This window comes from Macrosteles quadrilineatus, unplaced genomic scaffold, assembly GCF_028750875.1.
Source record: "Macrosteles quadrilineatus isolate MER2022 unplaced genomic scaffold, UCM_ALF_1.0 Scaffold_1__1_contigs__length_201487025, whole genome shotgun sequence".
Taxonomy (NCBI): Eukaryota; Metazoa; Arthropoda; class Insecta; order Hemiptera; family Cicadellidae; genus Macrosteles; species Macrosteles quadrilineatus.
In genome coordinates this window covers 80,892,043-80,918,340 of record NW_026542594.1, presented here as the reverse complement: position 1 = coordinate 80,918,340, position 26,298 = coordinate 80,892,043, and the positions used below count along the sequence as shown (strand labels likewise).

The window sequence follows — 26,298 nt, the reverse complement described above, 5'->3', positions numbered from 1 at the left end:
GTAGTAGACTTAGACTTCTTCCGATCCGAGGACAACATGGGAAAACAGTTAAAACAAGAGATCTTGTTTGAGGTTGAATCTGCGTTCTGAAGTTTAATTAGTTCCTCTTTGTCCCCTTGTAGAGTATCAATCACAACTTTCAAACTACTGATTTCTTCTTTGGCCGCCTTGAGTTCACTGTTTAAAATTTGAGTTTGAAAGTCCGGGTTTTTCTGATTTTTTAAGAGACTTTCTTGCATTGCTACTTGTTTTACCAGACTCCTACAGGGCAAATACGAGCCTACAGGGCACTTAAGAAGAATCAATTTTATTAATATCATCCCAACCTGTGAAGAAAATCACAGAACTATGTTTGTTTAACTGTTCATTGTATCAAAAAATAATAAAACATACCAGATGACTATATGAATGAATGAATGAATGAATGAATTATGAATTTATTCCACCACATATATAAACATTACACAACCAAATGTACAAAAGAAAAAAGGGCTTTATGCAAAACTAAACTAACTAACTATAACTAATTAACTATATACATGTGTAAAAGGTTGTTCCTATCTAATTAGTTCTGGAATTAGCAGACATAGGCTGTGCCTGTGCGTCTGCTAAGTTGCTATAAAGATTATGAAGTTAAAGTGGTGCAATTTAGTTTTATTATTTTGTATGAGTGAAAAATAAAATTAAATGAAAAGTAAAATTAAATGAAAAATTAAATGAATTTCAGCAGTTAAGAAATAGTAATGTAATAAGTGACAGTACTCTACACAAAAGAACATGCAATTTCTTATTAAAACCCCCAGTTTTAAATAAATTAATTCTTAAATAAATTCTTATAAATTTCTTATTATATAGCCCAGTCAAAAAAGGGATTGTGTCGGAAGTAATTAGTGAAAGGCTGATTTTTGGCCCATCGACTATTACCATTTAGACAAGTGTTCAGCCAAAAGTCCCCGCCCCTACCCCTCTTGCTTCCCCCCCTGTGCCCCCCTAAACATATAAAGTGTAAGGGTTTCGTAAACCACGTTTTTCTCGATTGTTAAACGACATATTGAATTGCAATTAGTTTTATTGTCTTTGTTATAAAATTTCCTAAAATCATGTTCGGTTAACTTTCGTCGTAGCTGTTACCTTTTGTTCATTATTTGTATACAAATGGAAAAATTTATATATTTTTGAACATATAATTTTATTTTTGCTGCCTTAACTTTTTCCGCTGACGTTTTATGAAAATATGTTTAGAACAAACGTTGTAGCTGCTTTCATTAGCTTTAAAATGATGTATAATAGTACTTACTTTAATGAAAATCCTGCGAGATTCAGCCGGTGTAATGGAGTATGTGTACTCAATCAGTGAGCTAAGTTGGGCTGGCGCGGCGTTGCAATACTATCATTGTTGTAATATGGAGAGTGTTTTTTTTTACTTAAGGTACACTATTGCATTATCTCCATTTCCCACCGCAGGAAACCTGCGACTAAGCAAATTTTCATTTACCTGGCTGGATATTTACTCAAACATTTCCTTAAAATCGTCAGATTTATTTCCTGATCAGATTATTTTAATGAATACTTAGGTTTGCTGATACAGCCAAGGTATTGAAGAGTGTTCTTTTATTGATATGTTGATAGCTTTTTATGAAATAAATAAATCTAATTAAAATATAATATCTATAAACAAGCAGAATACAACAGTTTTTTTATTGTCCAAAAGAATAAAATGGAAATTTTAAATCTTAATTTTTATGAATTATCTCCGTAACCGTTAGGCGTACAACGTTGCTCCAATATACAAAATTATTTATTTTTTTTAAGCTTTACAAAATGGTTTGGAAAGAAATTGTAATATTTTGTGGTTTTAGGGGGGAAATGGGAATAACCAACGTTTACTCCATAAAACCCCTTATAAACCCCTATTCCCATAGTCTGATCATGCTGGTTCACAAACTCGTTCGAATAACGTAAATTGATACGTTTGTACCAAATTTCATCAAATCGGATCATTTTTGTTTGACCCTAGTAGCACAAATATATATTAAATACATATGAATAAATATATTTAAAATCTATTTTATATATCTCAAGTGTGTATTAATGTCAATTTTATATAATATTTAAAATATATTAAATATATATAAAATGTGTTTTTGAATCTATTAAATATTTAAAAAATATGTTCCAATAATATATTTTAGTGAATAATATTTAAATAAAAAATGTATTTAATATCTCTTCCAAACATCCCATGGGGCCTAAACATAAAAACACAAAATAATAAAGATTTAGTATGAAAAACACAATTATCAGTTGAGTAAATTGATTAAATAGTTCATAAAAACAAATTTTGAAAAAATTACTGGATAAAATTTTTTCAGCCCAGGTGGGTCTCGAACCTGGGTCCTTCGACTTATGAGCCTCCAACCTTACCTCTGAGCTACTTGTGACTGTTGTTAGCATTAGTTTTCAAGACGTGAAAGAGTGGCCCTCAGTTGCAATGGTTGCAATACTTGAAATATTTTTGATACTACAGTATAATATGATTCTGTTAATCTGTTTTGGCATCAAGTAGTTGAGTTGAATAGTGCTGTAGTGAATAGTGAGTAGTCTCCACGAAATCAAATACAGTAAACTACAAAAATTAATTTAAATACTATGACAAATATTATGTAATTTATGGTATATGTAAATCAAATAATTATTTTTAGAACGTCATATACAACCGTAATTAGTTTCTTAAAAGGTCGGCAGTCTTTAGCACCCTTTTCTAGCCAATCATTCGAGATTTCTATGATCACATTCATTGTCACATATTGCAATTAAAAAAATAAAACCCATCAACACTTTTTTTCGTTTGACCCAAATGTAGCTGACGAACATGTATACTGCCTCTTAACTATATGCTATTTTTGTCTTTACGTGTATGATAGAGTGACACCATTCAGAGTACGTATTATTATTAACTTAATTTTAACGCTTTCAAAATAGCAATTATCATACAAAAAATGCATGTATAAATTGATAGACACTATAAAAAACAAAAAGATGCAAATTATTTATTTGCTAATTATAAAAGATTATAGGCTATATATTCTACAAATATAAAATTATTTTATTAATAAAAATATCTGACGTGTTTCAAAATATATTTATAAATAATTTAAATATATAATATAGTTTCCAAAATATTTTATATATATATTAAAAATATTCTCAACACATAATTTTTTTAAATATTTAATAGGAAAAATATACATATAAAATATGTATATTATAGATTCTATACTTGTTTTATCAATAGATATTATGAATCTATTTTATATATTCAAAACTTAAATTTAATTTATATTTTGCATTGCTTTTTGGTAATATTTAAAATATATATTTGAATATATCAAACTATTATTAAAGATATATTATATATATATATATTATTCGAGGTTCTATCAAATACAACTTTAAATATATAAAATATTTATAAAATACATATTTGTGCTACTAGGGGAGTTATCACGCTAACTGACTCATGTATATATATATATAAAGTGATAATATATATAGATATATGATTTTAAGTTTTACATTTTATTTATGAATTTTAACGGTGGAGGGTGTTTTCGGCCTCTGAGGGCTTCAAAATGAAAAACTAAATCGGGCCCGGGTCTTACCATGAGACCTACGGTAATAGTTTATTCTCTATGAGGAATTTTCTAAAAGAACAACCGAAACAAAACCCATGTACAGTTAATAAAATTTATTTCTATCCTTTGTAATTTAAAAGCATAAAATCATTTTATATGCACGTAATAATTTTATAGGATGTTATTTTTGAACAAAATAATTGCATTATCATGATTTGAAGTTCTCAAATCTCATACACCGAATTCAAAATTTCCCCTTACAACTTCTTTCTTTCCCGCCATATCTTATATTTTCAACACTGGGGTAAGACAAGTCATCATACACTCAGTTTGTAATTTCTTGTCTTATCAAAGCCGCAGCTGTAGAAACAATTCTCTTATTCTTATCATCGTTATGACTTTTATTTTAAGAGTACCAAGTTTCGGAGAAAATCTTGTCCACCCTATCTCTTAATCAAACTATGTAGGATTTATTTTTATGTTCGTAGTCTAATACGAAGTCTTTCACCAAGTGATTAAGTAATAATGTTTTGAAGTACTTCGTTTCATAAACCTGGTCTCTGCCTGATATATTTTTCATCAATTGCAAAAGGTTATGAATACTATGCTGGCAATCATCATTTTTCTCAATGAAATCGCACTTTTATCGCAACTTTTATGAATGATTCTTTTAATAAATCGTTAACTGGTCTACCACGACCTGCACACGTATTGGTGTGAATGGGTTGTTTAAAAAACCTAGCATAACAAGGTAAACAAATCCTTCAAGCCTAGACCTAACCTAATCAGCCCAATCATTTTTCCTATTTTCAATACATTTACTTATAGTTTGTTTAGTAGTTGAATTACAGTATGAACTCAATTGACTGCTTTCCTATTGTTTTTTTTTTTTTTTGGTGTCTTAAAATATAAAAAAATATAAAAAATAAATAAAAAATCGAGAAAATACAATAATGGGTAGGAACGTTGTGCACGACAGCGGTAACGGATCAGCTATGAAGCGCCACATAAAAATAGTGCACACGGTCCACTCACGGTTAATATCTGGTATTACATAACCATAAAGTACACGTTTCAATATATCATTTTAAAGCTGATAGCAACTACAATTTTGTTTGAAAAATACTTTCATAAAATGACGGTGTTAAAAGTTTTGAAAAAAAAATATAATAACGAGTAAAAAAATATTAATCTTTACATTATTCTACGGATAACAAACAAACTGTAACAGTTACGACGAGATTTAACATGATTGTAGGAAATGTTATTACAAAGGAAATAAAACAATTGCAATTCGATGTATGTTACATTTTTAACTTCCAGATCTTTGTTTAAAGATAACATCCTTTAAAAATACTACATACCTAAAAAAATAATTACATGTTTTTTAAATGATAAACTAAATAACATTTTTAAATGAATTTAAAAAAAAATTAACTTTAAATGTTATTAACTTTACATGGGGGTTTCGATTGTTTTTTTCTAGGATAATACAATAGTGTATCTTAATTTTAAAAAAAATCTCCACATTATAACAATGATAGTATTTCGCACCAGCCCCACCTAGACCAAACCCACTGATTGGTACACATACTGCATTACACCGGCAGAATCTTGCAGAATTTTCATTAAAGTAAGTACTATTATACATCATTTTAAAGCTAATGAAAGCCAGCTACAACTTTTGTTTGAAACATATTTTCATAAAACGTCAGCGGAAAAAGTTAAGGCAACAAAAATAAAATTATATGTTCAAAAATATATAAATCTTTACATTTGTATACAAATAATGAACAAAAGGTAACAGCTACGACGAAAGTTAACTGAACATGATTGTAGGAAATTTTATAACAAAGACAATAAAACTAATTGCAATTCAATATGTCGTTTAACAATCGAAAAAAACGTGGTTTACGAAACCCTTACACTTTATATGTTTAGGGGGCACAGGGGGGGGAAGCAAGAGGGGTAGGGGCGGAGACTTTTGTCTAAACTCTTGTCTAAACGGTAGTATTCGATGGGCAAAAAATCAGCTTTTTACTAAATTCCCCTCCCTAAAAACACAGGTTGACTTGACTAACTATACTCGCGGATCCGCGCCGCGAGCGCTCTTGCGCCCGACGCCGCCTCCCGTTTTTGGACTGATTCTGTCAACTGGCTGCAATTAAAATACGTAAAACCCATATCATTTTAAAGATTGAGAGATACGCCAACTTTTTATATAAAACATTTTTCTCTATCTCGTCTCATTTCAATACCAATCAACTTAACACACGAAGGTTGAAATTTAAAAGTGAAAAAATTTACATTCAAACTTAAATTACAAGAAAACTACTGAATATATCGATTACACTCTCATAACGTTTTTTGTAGAGAATATTTTAGGGATCGAAATGGCGAAACAAAATTTATTCTATTGCCGTTTGTTTCTGAGATATTGATAAAATGATAAAAGCTTACACAAATACACTTAAAAGGGTGTAGGGGGGAAGCAAGAGGGGGAGGGGCGGGGACTTTTTAGAAAATGTTCCTTATATGATCTACTAACATCCATGAAAAAATCAGCCTTTCACTAATTACTTCCGACAAAGCACTATTTTGTCCCTTTATTGACTGGGCTAATAGTTGGGAGTGGTAAATTAGCTGTTGTGTCAGTGTTGAATAAAAGAATTGTTTTCATGTCGTTGTCTTTTATTCACAATTAGAATTAACACAAAAATCATAACCACAAATGTAAATAATATTACTTATAACTGAAGCAGCTGATTATATTAAAACAGAAATATGGAAATCCTACAATCTCCCACGCTTGAAGGTTTGCCTAGGAGACATAATCTTAAGTCGAACGGAACATTTCTTATTCCTGTTGGATCTCCGGGAACTGGTCTGTTTTGATGAATTTGGGTTTATAGAGGTCAAGTGTCTTGTAGATAACGGGGATCGTTGGTGGTCAACTATCGTAGTGTTTTGATGAGAGATTGAGTCAGCTACATTATGTCGACTTGAATAATTAGGATTTTTAGTCATAACTATTTCACCTCTAGGTACAGTTGATGATGGTTGTGTGATGGCATTAGTAGGTGGTGGTTGTGCCCATGACTTATTAGGGGTGTACCATCTAGTTTGTACACAATCTCCCACGCTTGAACTTCTTACTCTCATATTTGATTGGTATCCTCTTGAGATTCCGTTTTGGCTTGTAGTGGTATTTGTTCTTGTATTTTTGTAATTTCTCTAGATCATGGAGTTCTTTCTCAACTGTATCACCTAATGCAAATGTAACAGGACGTTCATTTATAAAAATTGGTTTGAAATTTTCTCTTGGTTTTAGGGAACAAGTGATATTAGGAATGCATTTTATTACTGGTTTGAATATATCAGTGTACTTGTCTTCAATATTTTGAATCGCAATAATTTGATTTGAAGAAACTGCGTCTTGATGGTTGAATTCCTGGTCAATCTGGCCGAGTTCTATGCCAAATTTTCTTATCCATGTACGACCAAAGATTGGTTAAAATCTATCAGGAGCTACATTAAGTTCTTCTTTTGATGTTTGATTGTAGCACGTAACTTCAACTCCAGCTATGCCAAGTGGTTCAAATATTCCAGGACGTTTAAGATTGGAAACATATGGATGTTGGTCATAGTTTGGCTTGCAAATGAAGTTTGTGAAAATATTTTGCAGGGAGTAATGTTAGTCCAGCTCCAGAATCAACTTCAAATCTTTGAATTTTCCCTTCTAACAATACGTTAATGTAATATTTTTGAGTAGGGGATTGACGACTTTCTGGTGTATTTATGTCAACAAAACAGACTTGATTTAATTGATAGAATTCATCAAGAAGGTTGGATTTGTCACACATACATATTGAACTAGGTCTTTAATTACATCCAAAAAGTTCTTTCATTATCTAACTATCGCCTACCTTACATTCTAGCTAAACTTAATCATAAAAAAAGACATGTACTGGAGCCGCAAATTGAAATCAATGGCTAAAAAATGTGAGTTAAAAAATATTAATTTGAATTTGGATCCAGGTGATCTTACAGTTTTAGAAGAGGAATTGACAAGTGCAAAGGAACACTTAAAAGCCGTATGGTGGGGAGATTGTGTAGGAAGGGCTCGTACGTCTTTGTACCGCAGTCAGTTGCTGTCCCTTGACCTTGAGCTTGGCAACAGGAGTCCACTCTGTGATAACAATGTTGATGTTATCTCTTGGGCCATAAAAGCTAGAGCCAAACTTATCAATTTAAACTATAAGCCTTGGTTACAACAAAATTATTTATGTTTGTTGTGCAACCTTCAGGAAAATGAAACAACATTTCACTTCATAGCAAAATGTCCTGTCTTTCAGCATTTAAGAAAACAGTTTTTTGGGGAACAAACTTTAAGTCCAATGAATTATGAATTATATTTAAATGGGATGAATTGGCGGATACTTAATAAATATTTGAAAGCCGCTTGGAAATATCGATGGCCATTGATAAACAAATTTAACTTGGACTAGAGCATTGTTTAATTAGATATTGATTTTGTCCTTCTGTTCATTCCTTGTTTTTGTGTATTTCATATCAATCTATATATTTAAGGTGGGCCAGGAGTCGTATTTATGTAATGTACTGTGTTATGAGGGATAAATCTTGGTACTCCTAAAGGTTTTGTGATTTCTGGAAATTCCAATAACAGTGGAAAGTTTGATGGGTCGGAAGTAATTAATTTGATACTAAATTGCTGAGCATTCATGAACTGACATTTACTTTTTAATTGAGTAATATTGTCGATTAAGAACCCGTTACTACAATCAGGTAATAAAGAATAGTGAGCTAAGAAATCATAGCCAATGATTGGAGTGCTTACTTTAGCTATTGTGAAATTCCAGACTATAGTTCTTTGTAGACCATTATTTAAGTTGAGGCATAAACTATCATAAGTGGGGATTTCAAAGTTTTTTGCAGCTCTGAGTTCTATCCCAGATGGTTTTAAGGGTCTTTTGACTAAATTTAGTGGTATACAACTTGCGTCTGAACCTGTGTCTATAAGAAACTTTTAGCCTGAATTAATTGTTATCAATTACTTGTAACCTGTTGCTGTGGTTGCTGTCAACTCCAGGTGGTTCATGAGTTTGGCGTCTAGGCACATGACAACTAGTCGACACCGCATCTAGTTGCCTAGTTCTTTTTTTGTAGAAGGGTAAGTGCAAGGAGTCACACATTTGGTGGCTCGTGATCCATTACGTTATGATACGAGCAGTAGATGTCATTGTGGGGTGAGGTACTACGCTGGTTACTGGACTAGGACTGGCTAGGACTTTGTGATCTAAATCAAAATCAAATCAAATCAGTTTTATTTCCACAATATATGAAAAATTTACAATTTTTCAAAAACATAAAATACGAATATATATTGTCTTAAAGCATTATACAGTACATTGTTTACGTAAAATAATTCTAGTAAAATTAAATTTATAAAGTTATAATAGTATAAACTTAAATACTAGTTGAAATATGTTTGCTCCGGCTAGAATAATAACTAATGTAATAGGTAATGGAAATGAGTCTACGTAGACCTCAGTGGTCTGTGCGTAGACTCAAGTTGTTAAAAATTATATATTTTTTGAGCTAATTTACAATTGAAGAAAAAGTTTAAAATTAAATAAAAATTTACTATGTGCTATGGGAACGTGTAAAGATAAAGATAAAGTTTAACCCTCCGAGTGTTATTTGTCGAAGCTTCGACACATAACACACTTTGTGTAGTGTTTTGTGTCGAAATTTCGACTCACAAACACTGTTTACGGCGAAGGCTCTATGACTGACAAAATCGGATTGAACTGGATCGAGTTAGGTATTTTTTTATTTGACAGATTCTAAGCTTTCTCCGGAGGTCTGTCTCTAAGCGCTTTTTTTTCTCGAGCCGATCATAATTTTAGCAGACAGCTGACGTGCGTATTTGTAAACAGCTTGGTTAACCTCGCACCGATGACTGATGTGTTTTATTACGTTTATCATTGTTTTAGTGTTAAAAATCAAAAGTAGTGATATACGTGGTGCATTATAAGAAGATTTAAGGGATTTTGAAGGGCTGGTTGATGATCCTGAAGAAGTAGGTAGTGATATTGATGTAAATTATCAGCCAGATTCCTAGCTATGGTTAGGCTATGCATTCTTAGCTAAACGCTATGTACTGAAATCTGTTTTTTGCCCATAACTTATTTATTTGCAAATCTACTTCCTTATATTATTATATATTTGTAATCCTCATAAAATTTAGAAAATACCCCCGTCGCAGCAAACCTGCATACTAAGCAAATTTCCATTTACCCGGCTTGATTTCTACTAAAATATTCCCTATAAATTTTCAGATTTATTTCCATTTTTAAATAACATTAAATTTAGTGAGTAGTTAGGTTTGCTGCTACGGGGAAGATGTTGAGGTGTGTTTTTTCAATTGAAATATTGATAGCTTAGTATGAAATAAACCAAATTGCCAAATTTGATTAAAATATATCCATAAACAAGCAAACTAGAACAGTTTATTTATTCTCCATAAAAATAACATGGGAATTTTAAATTTACAATTTTTTTAATTTTCTCCGTAGTCAATGAACATTCAAAAACACTTCAATATACTAAATTATTTGTTTTTTTAAGCTCTTCAAAATGGTCTAGAGAGAAATTTAGAAATTTAAAGTTTTTAGGGTCAAAAATGAGAAAAAGCCATTTTTACCCCATAAAACCTCCCATAAACCCCTGATCCCATGGTCCGATTATGCTGGTTCGCGGACTCGTTCGAATAAATGTAGGTTTACACGTTTGTACCAAATTTCATCAAAATCGGATCAATTTTGCTTGAGAGTTATCGCGCTAACGGACACACACATTCATATATATATAGTGCTGTCAACTCCATAATTAAGGAAAAACAAATTAAGAAGATTCAATATTTGATGTCAAAACAAAATTCTGTAACAGCGAATACCACCAATGAAGATGATAGCACATTTAAACCAACCATGGAAAACCTTACAAATATAACATTTACAAAAGAAGAAACTGAAATGTTATGCAAATCAATCAAATACAATGTAAATTTAGACCATAAACCAAAAGTAATAGAAGATCAACTATTTGATTTTGAAGCTGAAATACAGAAGAAAACCGCTGACCATCAGGAAGCTATAAGACATAATTTTATTCATGAATATGAAAAAACCCAATCCCATGCTAAACAAACAAAAGCAATCAACAAATCAAAGAAAGATTTTAACACAATAAAAAATATAGCCAATAAATTAGAACAAAATCAAGCTATGATAGCTAAAGCAGACAAAAGCAATACTACAATAGTCTTAAAAATTGAAGACTACAATGACAAAGTACAAGACTTTTTAAACAATAATTCTTTTTCAAAACTCAAAAATGATCCTACTCAAGAATATAATAAACAAACCAACAAAATCATAACAAAAAGTAAAATAATTACTCCAGAAGAAAAATTAAAAATGAAAATGATAAAACCCAAAGCACCACAACTAAAAGGTAGAATGAAAACGCATAAATTAAACATACCAATACGACCTGTGGTTAATTACCGTAATGCACCATGCTATAAACTTGCAAAATTTCTAAATTACAAACTAAAGAGCTACATGACATTTGGAAATAACTATAGTTTATTGAACAACTATGAGTTGATAAACAAAATCAAAGATGTACAAATTCCTAATAACTCTGTATTCATCTCATTTGACATTACAAACATGTACTCGAATGTACCAATTAAAGAAACCCTTCAAATTATATCACAAAACCTATCAAAAAACAACGAACTAACAGATGGTAATATCAAAGATTTAATTGCACTCACCAAAACAACGGTAGAACAAAATTATTTTGAATTTAATTCGATGTATTATAAACAAAATGAAGGGTTAGCAATGGGTTCACCACTATCTGGTTTATTAGCCAACATTTACATGCAGCATATAGAAAACGAAAAAATCATTAACAATGTCAACCCAATGCTGAAGGATATCATATATTGGTACAGGTATGTTGATGACATCATATGCTTATTTAACATTGACAACCATACACCAAATCAACTATTGGAATACTTGAACACGATTTCAAAATCAATTAAATTCACATTAGAAGTTCAAAATTCATCTATCAATTTCTTAGATTTGACTATAACCAAAGAAAACAATTTACATAAATTTAAAATTTTTAGAAAGCCTACTGAAAACAATCTCATTATCCCAGCAAATTCAAATCATCCCTGGCAACACAAAATGGCAACATTCCATTCGTATATTGATAGACTTATCAACATTCCCATGAGTAACGAAGACTTTATTGAAGAAAAGGAACATATCACAAAATTAGCAAAGAGTCATGGATACAGCAGCAAAACCGTAGAAAAAATGATAAAGAAAAAAGCAGGCATGAAAAACCAACATGTCAAGAAAGAAGAAAGAAAACATGAATTTTTATGCCTACCTTACTCAACTACATTTAACAAAGCATATAGGAAAACATTTAACAACCAAAATTATAAGTTATCATACAGAACAAGAAACAATTCATTTGATTTAATTAACAAATTTTCACAGTCAAACAACAACGTATCAGACATAAAAGACAAATCAGGCATATACAAATTAAACTGCAGTTCCTGCTCAAAATTCTATATTGGCCAAACAGGACGAAATTTTCAAAGTAGATACAAAGAACATATTCAAGCAATTAAATCAAACAACAGAACTACACAAAAATCTACATTTGCAGAACACATACTTTCTACAGACCATACATACAAAAATTATAACGAAAACATTACCATACTAGACATTATTAACAAAGGAACCAAAATGAACATAAAAGAAAATTTTCACATATATAAACACTACAAAGAAGACAGAAACAACATTTTAAATATAGTACACACACAAACCACTAATCCTATATTTAACAAAATTATAAGTGTTAGAAAAACCAACAACTAAACATTCATTCACATAGGTACTAACAAAATTAACAGCTGTATTTATTCATAACATAATATTTTTGTTTGAAATTAGGTTAACACACTTGAAAATGTCCTTAGAGACGAAACATGTTGTGATTTATTAAATAAAAAAGAATATAAAAAAAGGGTACTCATGTTATTTTACATATTATTTATTAATATATATATATATATGAATTTGAACGGATGGTGTTTTTGGCCTCTGGGGACCTCAAAACGAAAAAGTAAATCGGTCCCGGGTCTAGGTCTTACCATGAGACCTACGGTAATAGCTTATTCCCTATATGGGAAATTCGCTAAAAGTGGCTATTTTAAAATATTTATAGGCCTATAATTTATACAATTTCATCGAGCGCAAACTTATTTTTTTTTTGAAAATTTTCCAAAATATTTTATTTTTTACCTTAAAAAATTTTTTTGAAACAAATGTACCTTATGTTTTATGTATAATATTGAAGCCCATGATTTTCCAAACAAAATGGTATATAGAACAGTATAATTAACATTGTTTTTAAGCTTCTCAGATCCGTTTTAATAAAACCTTGCAAATGCGCACAAAAATAGGCAGACATTAAGGCCAAAACTAGGGACACTCGGAGGGTTAAAGATTATATAAAAAATTTGAGTAAATATTAATGGCCTCTTCATCGCTGATATCCAATAACCATCTATTAACTCGATTTTTAAATACACATAATGTAGGAGAATGAAATAACTGAGTTGCTTTATACATAGTGGAATAATTCCGGAACAAAATATGTGCTATGTAGAAACAATTTGTTTTTGAAAAGGATTTGTGCTGCTGAATAGTGGAAATTCCAATTCTATTTGCATATCTTGTATTATGAGTGTGGGTTATGGAGGTAAAAATTGAATTGAAGTTTTTAAATATAAAAATTAGAAGATCTTTGATAAAAGATTTTGCAATGGGGAATATTCCAGTTTTATGAAATAGTAAATCTGAGGGGTATCTTTTACACTTTTTAAAACCAACTTTTAGAGACTTTTGAACCAGAATCAGACCTGTGAGATGTGAACTGTACGCCCCTCCCCAAGCTAATATTCCATAAGACAAAACCGACTGTACATATGCAAAATATGTTGATTTAATTTCTTTAAAACTAAGAACATCACTTAACTGTCTAAATGCAAATATAAGTTTTCTAGTTTTATTTTGCAAGAAATTAATATGCTCTATCCATTTCATATGTGAGTCAAAAATTATTCCTAAATATTTATATGAGTTAACTCTCTCTAAGGTATCGCACGAACAACTGTTATTGAATTGGTTGAGACAACTGTGCAAGATCAAATTGGTTAGGTTATAGTCAGCTGTTGACGCGAAAGAGATAGGCATGAATTTTGTTTTGGAAACATTAAGAGATAGTACATTTTGGTTGAGCCATTTTTTTACTAATTTGAGATCTGATTGAGCTTTACTTTTTACACCTTCCCATGTCTTATCCTTAACATAAATCAATGTGTCATCTGCAAAAAGAAACATTTTTCCGAAAATTGGTAATTTAGAAATATTATTTATATATATTAGGAATAAAATAGGCCCAAGGGTACTTGCCGGCGACGCAGTGGCGTACGTAACTAAATACAAGCTTGCACACTCACCGATTTTTTACCGATCGTATCGGCAGTTCTCGCTACACCATCATCCATTTTAGGCGACTGCTCTTCTGACATTTTTAATTAGTCAGTTTAATTAGTCTATTGACATTCTAAAATAATTTAAAATTTTACTGCTATCAAGCCTTAGTTCTTCAAAAAGCGTGTGGAATGTTCCCGTTTTTTTCTCTGCTTTGATTAATTGGATGAATCCAGAATATACGTTTAATCCTACTTAATACGTCGATACAATAACCACATAGCAACAAATCTTTTAGGATTAAGTATTCAATAGTCTCGTCTCGTCCTCGACACAACAACAAAGGCTGGTCGTTTCGCCGATAAAAATCCGGTATGTGTGCAAGCACCATGAACCGATAAAATATCGACCGACTTTTTACCGACCGTCCAAAATCGGTGTGTGTGCAAATGGCCTAACAAACAGTTTAAGTAACTGTCGTTTACAGAATTAATACTCAACAAATCAAAATTTATATCTCCAGTTAAAATAATCATCAAATCTTTGCTCAAATGGTTAAGATAATTTTCTAAATCGATTATAAATAATTTAGCTTCTGAATCAAAAGTACGGTATAGTGCTAACAGACAAAATTTGTTATTGTGCAAGTTGAAATTGAGTTGTATTCCATAAACGTCAGCAAATGAGATCTGTGATGCAGTTACTGATAGTCGATTGTTGAAGTAAACAATAACACCGTCAGGCCTACAGAGTTTTGTAATCAACGGTACTTTATTACTGTACTTATAATCAACTATATTTTCTGATATATACCTCAAAAGGCTCTATTTCGTCTGTTATCAGTGAGTACATAGTCAAATCCGTCAATCGTCTGTCCCCCTACCCCCTCCTGCAACCAACATTCTGTCAACACAATAATATCCATCTTGGGAATTTCATTTAAATAAATTAAAAATTCATCAAAGTTTTTGGAATAGCTTCTGATGTTTGTGCTTATGACTTTCAATTCGTCATCACCATTATTGTGTGAGAAAAAATTTTTAATTTCAGAAATTGATTTTAGCTCTAAACAATTGTTGTGGAAAAACAAAGAGTTGTCACCATCCACATTCATCTAGAAGTCTACGCACATACCACCTGCCCGGCCGGCAATTGTTGATTGTTGAGCCTACTGCTGTTCAATTGTTACATAATAAAGTGTAGTTACTAATAATTTGTTAATGAGAGAGAAAACGTTCTTACTAATCTAAATTTAAATTAAATTTCTTAGGAAATTCTGATTGCAACTATTGCATTTTGCTGCGGTACATAATAATAAAAGAGCGTACTATTATTAGTGAACAGAGAGAATTAATATTAGCTAACTGAAACTGAAATAAATAATTGAAAAAATGGAAAATTTATAACTAACAGAATTGTATGTGCACATCTTCAAACATATTACTAAGATACTAAGATTTACTAAGGTTTTAAGATGTCTAAAAATTGAACACATTCATACATTTTAATTTAAACACATTATCTTGGAGTTGTGATATTTTAAGATTAAATGAAATAGGCAAAATCTTTTAAATATAAAAAATGGTCTGCTTTTTTGTTATTAGAAAATTTAAAAGGTAATCTATGATTTAATTTTAATTTGTAGAGATTTTAACCTACGATACATTGATCATGAATAAAGTGTATGTCGGCCTATTTTGTATTTTCATGAATGAGCAAAAGTTAAAATAATAAAAATAAATAAAGCCATTTTATTTTAATGATTGACAGGATAAAATATAAATTTTAAAATGTCTAAAATAGTTTACTCATCTAGGGCTAGATTCGGCTAACAGACAAAACTTTTATTTGGAAGATATTTTGTAATATGAGATATTTTATCACGTCTTAAAATAAGTATAATCTTCTTTTTTAATCAATCATGAATTTGTAAAAAGTAGTATTGCTAAACATAATAAATAAATAAAAAGAGTTTTCTGTCTTCAAAAACTTTAAATAAAGAAAACCTACTAGTCTTTAGGATAATTATGTGAGCTTAAGGTCTTACATGTGGCAAGTCAAACTATTTGTTGTTGCTGTCGTCGTTCCCCTCCTCGGCGTCCTCGGCATCCGATATTTATAGGCATGCACTGTGGATGGGATACTCCCTGGTGTGGATTAACGTCCGCACTAGTGAGTACTACGACTATCCGCAGTACTATCCTGATAATTAGACCAATTCGTATATACCAAGGAAAAAAATGTGGTTCGGATTCCACTATAAACTGTAGGTCCCTTAGTTGCCATTAGCTGTTTGGGCTATTAATTAACAGCTGTGTCTAAGGAATGTCGGCCTTAGTCACTAACAAGACTACAAGATCGCGCCACTCATCCTACACTCATCTCCATTCATACTTGGCTTAAAATACCTACATTGTATGGTCGCCATTTCATAAGAAAGTATAAAGTATAAGTAAAGTAAGTCCTCAGCCCTCCTTCTCGGCTAGGCGCTCTGGATTAACAAACAAATCTTCTTCTGTATCATGATTTTATCTTGAATTTTCAGAGTCAACTCCAATGACATAGTTAAGTTGTTTTCTGAGATCTTGGTTTTGCTCTTCCAACAGTTTTAGTCTTGCCAATACTTCTTCATCGAGTTCCATGATATGTTTTTGATTTACTTGATTGAATAACAATATTTGTTGAACGATTGAATAATCTTTCAAATTCAAATCACGTCGGGGTCACCAATTTTTAGTGAAAAGAACCTCGTATGAATAGGAGACTCAATTTATCAGGAGAAATACGTGAAATAAAGGTCTGAATATTTCCACTAAATATGATTGTTTTAATTTAACATATGTACTTTTTAAAGGTAAGTAACAATTAATTGTTCAGAGTGAATAAATTGAACCACTTTTTGTTGGAAAGCCTCAAAATATTCCTTGTTTATTTATTATTGTTTATTTATCTCTTCCTAGTAACCAAATTTAACTTGCATCTGAGTCCCTTTTGCCAAGGATCAGAGCCTGGAGAGTCCTGGAGGATTACACGGCCAGTGACCACCAGTACATTATTTTTGATGTCCTGGATGGTCATCAGAGACAAGTAGCCGCGTTTCATCCAGTGCCCGTTCGATGGAATATTAAAAAATTGAACGTGGCAAAATTCAATGAAGCCATCTTACGAGGAATACTGGTGGTTCCCCCCGCAACTAGCGGGGCTCATGCAGAGGCGTTAGTAACATCCATGATGGGACTGATCGTCTCGGCTTGCGATGAGTCTATGCCTCGCAGGAGATCCCGGTGCAATAAGCGACCTGTGTACTGGTGGACTGCCGAGATTGCGGAATTGCGTCGGTCAGCATTGAGAGCCAGAAGACTTGCTACCAGGGCCAGAGAACCTGTAGACAGATGCCGTAAGTCGGATGCTTACGGAGTGGCTAGGAGATGTCTTCGTCGAGCCATCAACCGAAGTAAACGCAGTTGCTGGGAGACATTAAGGGATGATGTCGATTCCAATCCGTGGGGCCTGGGTTACAAACTTGTAACCAAGAAACTTGGCACCCGCTCTCCACCTTCCGTCATGGATGGGGCCACTATGGAGAGGATAGTCGAGTCCCTTTTCCCGGCTCACACGTTGCGCCCACTGCAGGATTTCGGAAGGGTGGATGACGTACCACTTTTCAGTCTTGGAGAGATGGAGGCGGCCGTCCTATCCCTTAAGAACAATAAGGCTCCTGGACCCGATGGGGTACCCGGCGAAGTCCTCAAGAAGATTTTGACTACTAACCCCTTGATCCTTTTGCGCATGTACAACGCCTGCCTAGTCGAAGGAGTTTTCCCCTCGTGCTGGAAAACAGCTAGGCTTGTGCTTGTTGGGAAGGGGAAGGGAGACCCAGACCTGCCATCCTCTTACAGACCTCTGTGTATGTTGGATACGGCTGGCAAAGTCCTCGAGAAGTTGATCCTTTCCCGACTGAATTCAGCTGTGGTCGCTGCGGGGAACCTGTCCCCTCGCCAGTATGGATTCAGGAGTGGGCGATCTACGGTTGACGGTGTTAAGGAGGTGAAGCAAGCCGTGATGAGAGCTGAGGATTTTAACCACTACTCTCGTAGGGTTGTGCTGCTCGTAACTCTCGATGTGCGAAACGCATTTAATTCCGCGAGGTGGTGCGATATGCTGGATTCTCTGGAGAACACCTTCCACGTTCCGGCATACCTCATGCGTATCATAGAGGATTATCTCCGGTTCCGCCTCCTCATGTATGACACTACAGAGGGCCCACGGACGATGAGTGTCACTTCCGGTGCTGCCCAAGGTTCCATACTCGGCCCTCTGGAATGTCGTGTATGACAGCCTCCTGAGGTCTGAAATGCCTGAGGAAACTGTTTTGGTTGGGTACGCAGACGACATTGCAGTTTTGATAGCTGCACGTAGCGTTGAGCTGGCTCAGCTAAAGCTGAACCCAGTTATGTATACCATAAACGCATTGATGACAGACCACGGTCTCTCGCTTGCTTTGAGCAAAACTGAGATCGTGATATTAACAAAAAACGGATTGATATCATCCAACGATTTATCAAATCGTTTGATAACTATGGAAGCTAACTATGGATAACTATGGAATGGAGCTTGTAAATGAGTTATTAGGTCATTACAATTTAATTATAATTGTGTTTTTATAATTTCCAAACAAGGGTAGGGGCCGTCGAAGTCCAGACCGTTCGTTCTGCCAAGTACCTTGGGGTTATGGTGGACAGCAAGCTTACCTGGCGGGATCAGATTTTCCGTACGGCGGACAAGGCCGCTAGGGTGGTCTCCTCTCTTAGCCGGTTGATGGCCAATGTCGGAGGGCCTCGGTCCAGCCGTAGAAGGCTGTTAATGTCTTCTGTTCAGTCCGTACTCTTGTACGGTGCTGAGGTGTGGGCAGACGATCTCAATAAGGAGGTATGTACGATGCGGCTCGCCCGAGTGCAGCGTCAGGCAGCACTAAGAGTTGCATCCGCCTACCGAACAGTGTCCGAACCCGCCGTCCTGGTGGTTGCTGGAGCCATCCCCGTCAAACTTTTGGCGGCGGAGAGAAAGGCAATTTATCAGCGCCGTGGGGAGGACCAGGCACGAACAGAGGAACGCACCCGCACCTACCAGCTGTGGCAGGAGAGCTGGGAACAGGAGACTCGGGGACGCTGGACCAGGCGACTGATACAGCAAGTTCAACCTTGGGTTAATCGGCGGTGCAGAGAGGTGGACTTCTACCTCACCCAATTTTTGACGGGTCACGGCTTTTTCTGGTCGTACCTGTTCAGGATGGGCAAAGCCGTGTCACCCGATTGCATATACTGCCCAGACATTCCCGATGACGTGGAACATACCTTTTTCCACTGCCAGCGTTGGGAAAGGCCCTGCCTGGAAGCTCAACAGTTAGTAGGACTGCTGTCAGTGGACACGGTCATACCGATGATGACGGAGGGTGAGGACAATTGGACCTGTGTGTCACATTATATCCAGGGTATTCTCCGCGCCAAGAAGCTCGACCTTGACCGGGATGCGGTGTAGGTCATAAAGTATCTAAATGCCAAAAACGGTGAGAGCCCTGAGGGCTTAGGTCACATGTTCGCCTGACTTGAATAATGTGACAAACAATTCCAGGTCTGTGTCCAGCAGAGTAGAGGGGGTTTTTTAGTCAGTAGTCTGTGATAGAATCAGGAGTCTCACACTACAGGTTGGCTACCTGTGTGCATAAAAGCATTTTCCCTCCTCTCCCTTAAAAAAAAAAGTAACCAAATTTAATAAAATAATTTAAAACATCTGTCAGCTCACTACAAACTCAAGCAAAAATTATCCGATTTTGATGAAATTTGGTATAAACGTGTAAACATTTATTTATTCGAACAAGTTCGCGAACCAGCATGATCGGACTATGGGAACAGGGGAGGGGGGTTTATGGGGGGTTTTATGGGATAAAAATTGGTTTTTCCCATTTTTGACCCAAAAAAACATCAAATTTAGCAATTTCTTTCCAAACCATTTTGTAGAGCTTAAAAAAATAAATAACGTAGTATATTGAAGCGTTATTATGCGCCTAATGGTTATGGAGAAAATTACAAAAAATTGTAATTTTAAAATTCCCATGTTATTCTTATGGAGAATAAGTAAACTGTTGTAGTTTGCTTGTTTATGAACAAATTTTGATCAAATTGGGAAAACGTTTTTATTTCTCAATAACTATTAACATTTTATAATATAAAAAAAATAAAATAAAATAAACACTTTTACCCTCCCTGTTTCAGCAAACCTAAGTACTCGTTAAACTAATTCTATTTAAATCCTACTAATATTATAAATGAGAAAGTTTGGATGTATGGATGTATGTATGTTTGTGACAAGTAAACGCGAAAAATACTGGTCGGATTGGGCTGAAAATTGGTGTGATGATAACTCACATTCCCGATTAACATATAGACGCATTCTTATCTCAAAAGTCATTTCGGGCTCCGCCCCAGTGGCTCTGGAGTTTCCCATGTTAACCTTATGAGTAATCATATTTAAAAGGAATAAAAGAATTTTGTCAGCTGTTTCAACTACTCAAGTTTGTTCTATGATATTAAATAGCATTAAAAAGTTATAAGGTTTACCAACAGAGTGCAGTACTATTAATTTTTTTGCATTTCGTGTCCTCTTTCCGTTGCAAAGCACGGGTTCAACAGCTATTAGGGAATAAATGTGATATTTTAAGGAGATATTTTAGTGTAAATCCAATCAGGCAAAAGGAAATTTGCTCAGTCTGCAGGTTTCCTGCGGCGGGGGTATTTTATTTACAGCGTGGGGTGAAAATAGAGAAACCTGTACATTACATATTTTTTCCTACAGTTACCTAACAATGTAAATGTTCTCTCACTGATTTGAGAAAGCAAAGTGGCCAATTCGCTCATCAGTGAGACAATGTTAACATTGTCTCACTCTAATTACTTTGTCTCACTCCAGATTTGCAACGTGAAGGCACGAAATAGTGAGCGCGTAACATGCAGGCAACGTCGTATGCACGCGAAATACGTTGGCAGCACTGGCTGTAAATCAGCTGGTCAGCTGTTGTACTGTTGTATTTGTCACTTCACATTAAATGTTATATTAAAAGTTCACTTCTGTGTAAAAATAGGTTATGTTTCTTCACCAATTTATTTGTTTTATGGTAACTGTAGGAAAAGTATAATGTGCAACTCGAGTTCAAAGTACAACTGCCTCACTCGAGAAACCATTCCTCACTCGCCTACGGCTCGTGAGTAAGGATTTCTCTCGAGTGAGTCAATTGCTCACTTTTTTCACTAGTTGCACAAATAACTATTTGTTGAGTTTTCGACCACTGGACAGCCTCTAGTACATATAAAATGCAAAGCCCTCACTGACTGACTCACTCATCACTAATTCTTCTACTTTCCATTTACCTAGAAGACTGAAATTTGCTGTTTCATTAAAAAGTTGTGTAAAATTATACATATTAATGGTGGTAATTTTATAATAAACTTCCCAAAGAAATCAAATTAGAAACTTCCAAAAATAAATTTAAATCAAAATTGAAAAAGTTTCTTATCAACAAGGCTATGTACTCCTTTGAAGAGTTTTAGTTCTATAAGTTATTAATTGCTCTATTTCATATAAATTGAAACTTTTGGTTTTAAAATAATTTTATCTATATTTTTTATTTTGATATTTTCATGTATAAACTTTCATATTGCACTGCTTGTTTTAATTTATTTGATCTAAAAAGCTATTAATATTGATGGTATGTTGTTATGCCATGCATGATAATGATGAGTATTTTAGTTAGGCTAGTTAGTTTTATTAAATTACTCTTGAAGCCATTCCTGTATCTATGTATTGTACTTAAATGAATACATTTATATGAAATGAAATGAAATATGGTCATAATGTAAACAAATCTGCTGAGGGGACTTTGAAGGCCTCTGGGGCAGAGCCCCAAGGGAATTTACCTCGTTTCTCTTTTGATGGCTCATCTACAGACCAAGACCTTTCTATAGAAACCCCTACCAAGTTTCTACGCCCAGCCGTTCTCTGAAATTAGCTGTGACAAAAACCCATTTTCCCTCCATAAGAATAACATGGGATGGGAATTTAAAGGCCACTGGGGCAGAGCCCCAAGGGAATTTACCACGTTTCTCTTTTGATGGCTCATCTACAGACCAAGCCCTTTCTTAAGACACCTCTACCGAGTTTCTACGCCCAGCCGTTCTCTCAAATTAGCTGTCACAAAGAAAAACCGTTTCAAATTAATATATAGATAACTAGTGGCCTGTAGGGGCCATAGCCCCTAATTTAAACTACAATAAAAAAAACCATGTATAAATAGACAAATATTCTAAATATGTTTTTAAATTACTTAAAATTAACAGTGTTTCTTATTTTAAATCTTGGTTTTCCTTCCGTTGGAGTCGTATATTAGTTGCTTCTGATGTGTCAATGAAATAAAAATACCGTAATTATTAAATCAATAACACAACATATTAACAAATAGAAACGTGCACACGGTTTGGCCTGAGCCCGAAGGACGAATCAGAGCGGAAATCATACAGCCAAACATTGCACATCTTTTCTAGTTTAAAATTGAAGATTTGTTTTGTAATCTTACGAACTCAGTTATAGTTTCCATTTTTAGAACCAAATGTAAAGGTTAAAATTATTATTAATTATTATGAAGGCCCCCCATCATAATAAAAATAAGGCCCCCCCCCCATTTCGCGGTAGTAAGTCATAAATATATCTATGAATTTGTCCCTGAATTTTAAAACAGTAAGGCCCATTTCTCGGAATCTCTTGTTGTGTAGCGGAAAGCAACGCACAAGCCTTTGCACTGTTGTATTGCCTTATGTTTCTTATGAAGTTTGAAGTTCGAATCATGTAAAAACGGTTCTTTTAGTTCGTCATTTACTTGTGGTTGTGGCATGTCCATTGTGGCAACATGCGTTGAAATGTCCATTTGTGGCCTCCTCTGCGAAGTGAAGTGCGCCACAATACATGCAAGTGCTGTTAAGAGGACCTAGATTGTGAGAAACAACACTCAACTTATTTTCCAGCGTTCTTCTGAAGGCAGGTTGTAAAACAGCTTCTGGATTTATTTCACAGTTAGGCCCTACATGACATTCTCTTTCAGCATTTCTTAAATCTGTTGAATTCCTGGACACTCTTCCACGTCTTGCAGGTCCCTACCCTGTATAGTTACTTCACTCGTTATAAAAACGGAAAACAAAAAAAAACAAATACAATTGAATTTGAAACATTATTTACCAACATGGCCTTTTGAATAAATTGTAAACATTGCAAATAAATAAGTAACAGCTGATTAGAATGCAGACGCTTTTCAGTCCCCATGCTTTTCTTATGGTGGATATTTTACGTTATATCTCGTTTTCTGGTAACTTTATGGGAATTCTGCTATTTTTCCCGAGTCGTTGGGGTCAAGACCTTTAATTTAAGACCCCTCCCACTTTTCTGCGACCTACCAGGCGTCCACAATTTTCTGGTAAAAATTTGGTCTTACAGAATTATATATATAGATGAATCTTAACAGCTGTTTCAATTAAACAAGTTGGTTTATGATGTTCAATAGCATTATGAAGTTACAAGGTTTACCAACAGAGTGCAGCACTATTGTTTGAATTTATGATAACAGCTAATTTGAACAAAGCAGCAACAAAAAGCTGTGGTACACAATGAGAACTGTCTATCTCAAATATTGAATTTGCTGTGGTATTGTGCGTATAGGGTAATTTTATTAAGTGCACAATTTATCAACTTATTGACTTTATTTTATAAAAAAGTATCATGTTTGTTATCCCCAAAAATAATGTCTGGGAAAAGGAGTCGCGTGTTAATAGTTTTAGTGCATTACTGATCAAGTCAATGACTTGAAAGGAACTAATATTATAGAATATGAATGTTTGGTACGGTATGTCAATAACATGAAAACTACTTGACCAATTGAGCTGATTTTTTCCATGAATAGAGTCAATATAACCACAGGCTTAATGGAGATAGTGTGCACCAGATCCTATGGTAACCGCAGCACAGCTGACAGTCTATATTTAATTCTTTTTGTCTGTGGTTGTACTGAGCATACAAAATCCCGCTTAGGGAAGCCAATAGGAAGAAGGAACTGGATACCATTGAGAAGATAGCCCAAGTTAATGGATTTTAAACCAAAACAATAGAAGACATTGCAAGATAGACAAGGCAAAAATTAAATAGCCTGAACAAACTACACACCAGAAACACATAAGAAGAGATAATTGAGGAAAACACCAGATTTGGTACAATTAGTTACCGTACACAGTAACCACAACACAACACAGAGGATTCCTAACAGATTCAAGATGTAAAAATAGTAATACACTGATTAATGAACAGGTAAATTTCGACTCCAGTTGTACTTATAGAAATGTCTTGGCCGGTACTTCTGGTAGCCAATAGGATATAAGTAGGGACGCCATTCAAGATTCTTGTCATTTGCCTATTGGGTCTGATGATGATAGGAGTGTCCAATCAAAATCGATCACCATTACCGGTTATCTAACGTACAAGATCTGTGGCTATGGATAGTCTAGAATCGACAACTAGGAAATCAGCTATTTTAGCGAGCGGTAATGAGCTATTTTGCGTACTGTTTACAGGTATGGCAATGTGATCATTTTCATGCAGTATATGTTTGCAGATGTGTGATGAGCTTGGTCTAATGATCTGGCAGGACCTGATGTTTGCATGCAGCATGTACCCGACAGACGACAGGTTCTTGTCCTCGGTGTCAGAGGAGGTGAGTCAGCAAGTGCTGAGGCTGCAACATCATCCCAGCATCACTATCTGGGCTGGCAACAACGAGAACGAGGCTGCTCTGATGGGCAACTGGTCAGTCTATATCTCTTCAAGTATATACCTAATAGTTTCAGTAGAGTATTAATTCACTAACTTACCAAAACTGGCCGCAGCAAGGTTGGATAAAACAGAAAATAACACATAGGTAACCATTGTAAACATGTTAAAATAATTTGATTTTTAGTTTCTCTTTTGTCAAACCTAATAATGGCTTTAAGTGGGTACTCCATTGAAACCCCTTAATCTTATTCCCTTTTGAAGCTATCCTCATAAATAACGTTGAAAATAACCGACACAGTAAAGACACCACTACTGTAACAGTAAAATATAAGATAAAGATACTCATACATAGGTCTTGGTTCGGACTGTGACTAAGACATAAGGGGAGGAAGAGACCAATGCAGGTATGAGGAGATGACGAACTGTGTGGTATGTAGCGCAAAAACAATCAGATGGTACAATCATGTGCAGTTTCCTCTAGAGCATGTCATGTTTATATGTACAGTATCTTTCAAAGAACAGACACCTGGGTCAGAAAAAATGTTTGTATTGGAATATCATCTTGAAATACCCACTTGTTGCTATGTCATAGTATGACTATATTTGAAAATAGCTTGAGATTTCATGGTACTGGTAGGGTTACCGGCTGGGAGGATCAATCATAGTGTCATAAACCCTTAATACAAACTAAAGATCATTTATTTTTCCAGGTATGGAACAGCTTCCAATTTCAGCTTGTTTAAATCGGATTACATAAAACTGTATGCTGATACTATAAAGCCAATAATCAACCACCTGGACAAGACTCGTACCTATGTCACATCCAGTCCTTCAAATGGAATTGAGACAGAGAGAGAAGGATATGTTGCTAAAAACCCATACGACAACAAGTATGGAGATGGTGAGACCACAGCTAACTTATCAGTTTAAGCGAGTTATAAAAGTATCTAATAATCAAAACAACAAATTGTGTGCCTTCAGTAAATACGTTTTTGCAGTGAACTTAAATTTTTTACAGCCAGTTTGAGAATTGAATATTACCTAATTACCACTAGTATGTAGCTAAATAGTTATACCATAAAGGGTGTAGAGTTATCATCCATCAGTGTTGTAACTGGGGAAGGGATTGTCAATCCACAATATACCACTATCCAGAATAGCCTGTTCTATTA

The 26,298-nt window shown here is 34.2% G+C and overlaps 1 protein-coding gene across 6 annotated transcripts in view; it reads left to right on the top strand.

Moving 5' to 3' along the window:
- LOC128983669 (beta-mannosidase) overlaps positions 1-26,298 on the top strand; it is a 254,706-nt gene that overhangs the window by 175,034 nt on the left and 53,374 nt on the right. For all 6 annotated transcript variants that reach the window (XM_054403053.1, XM_054403052.1, XM_054403051.1 and 3 more), the window contains 2 exons: positions 24,969-25,159; positions 25,837-26,027. In XM_054403053.1, the coding sequence (XP_054259028.1) occupies positions 24,969-25,159; positions 25,837-26,027 (382 nt within the window). The remainder of the gene's footprint in view (positions 1-24,968; positions 25,160-25,836; positions 26,028-26,298) is intronic.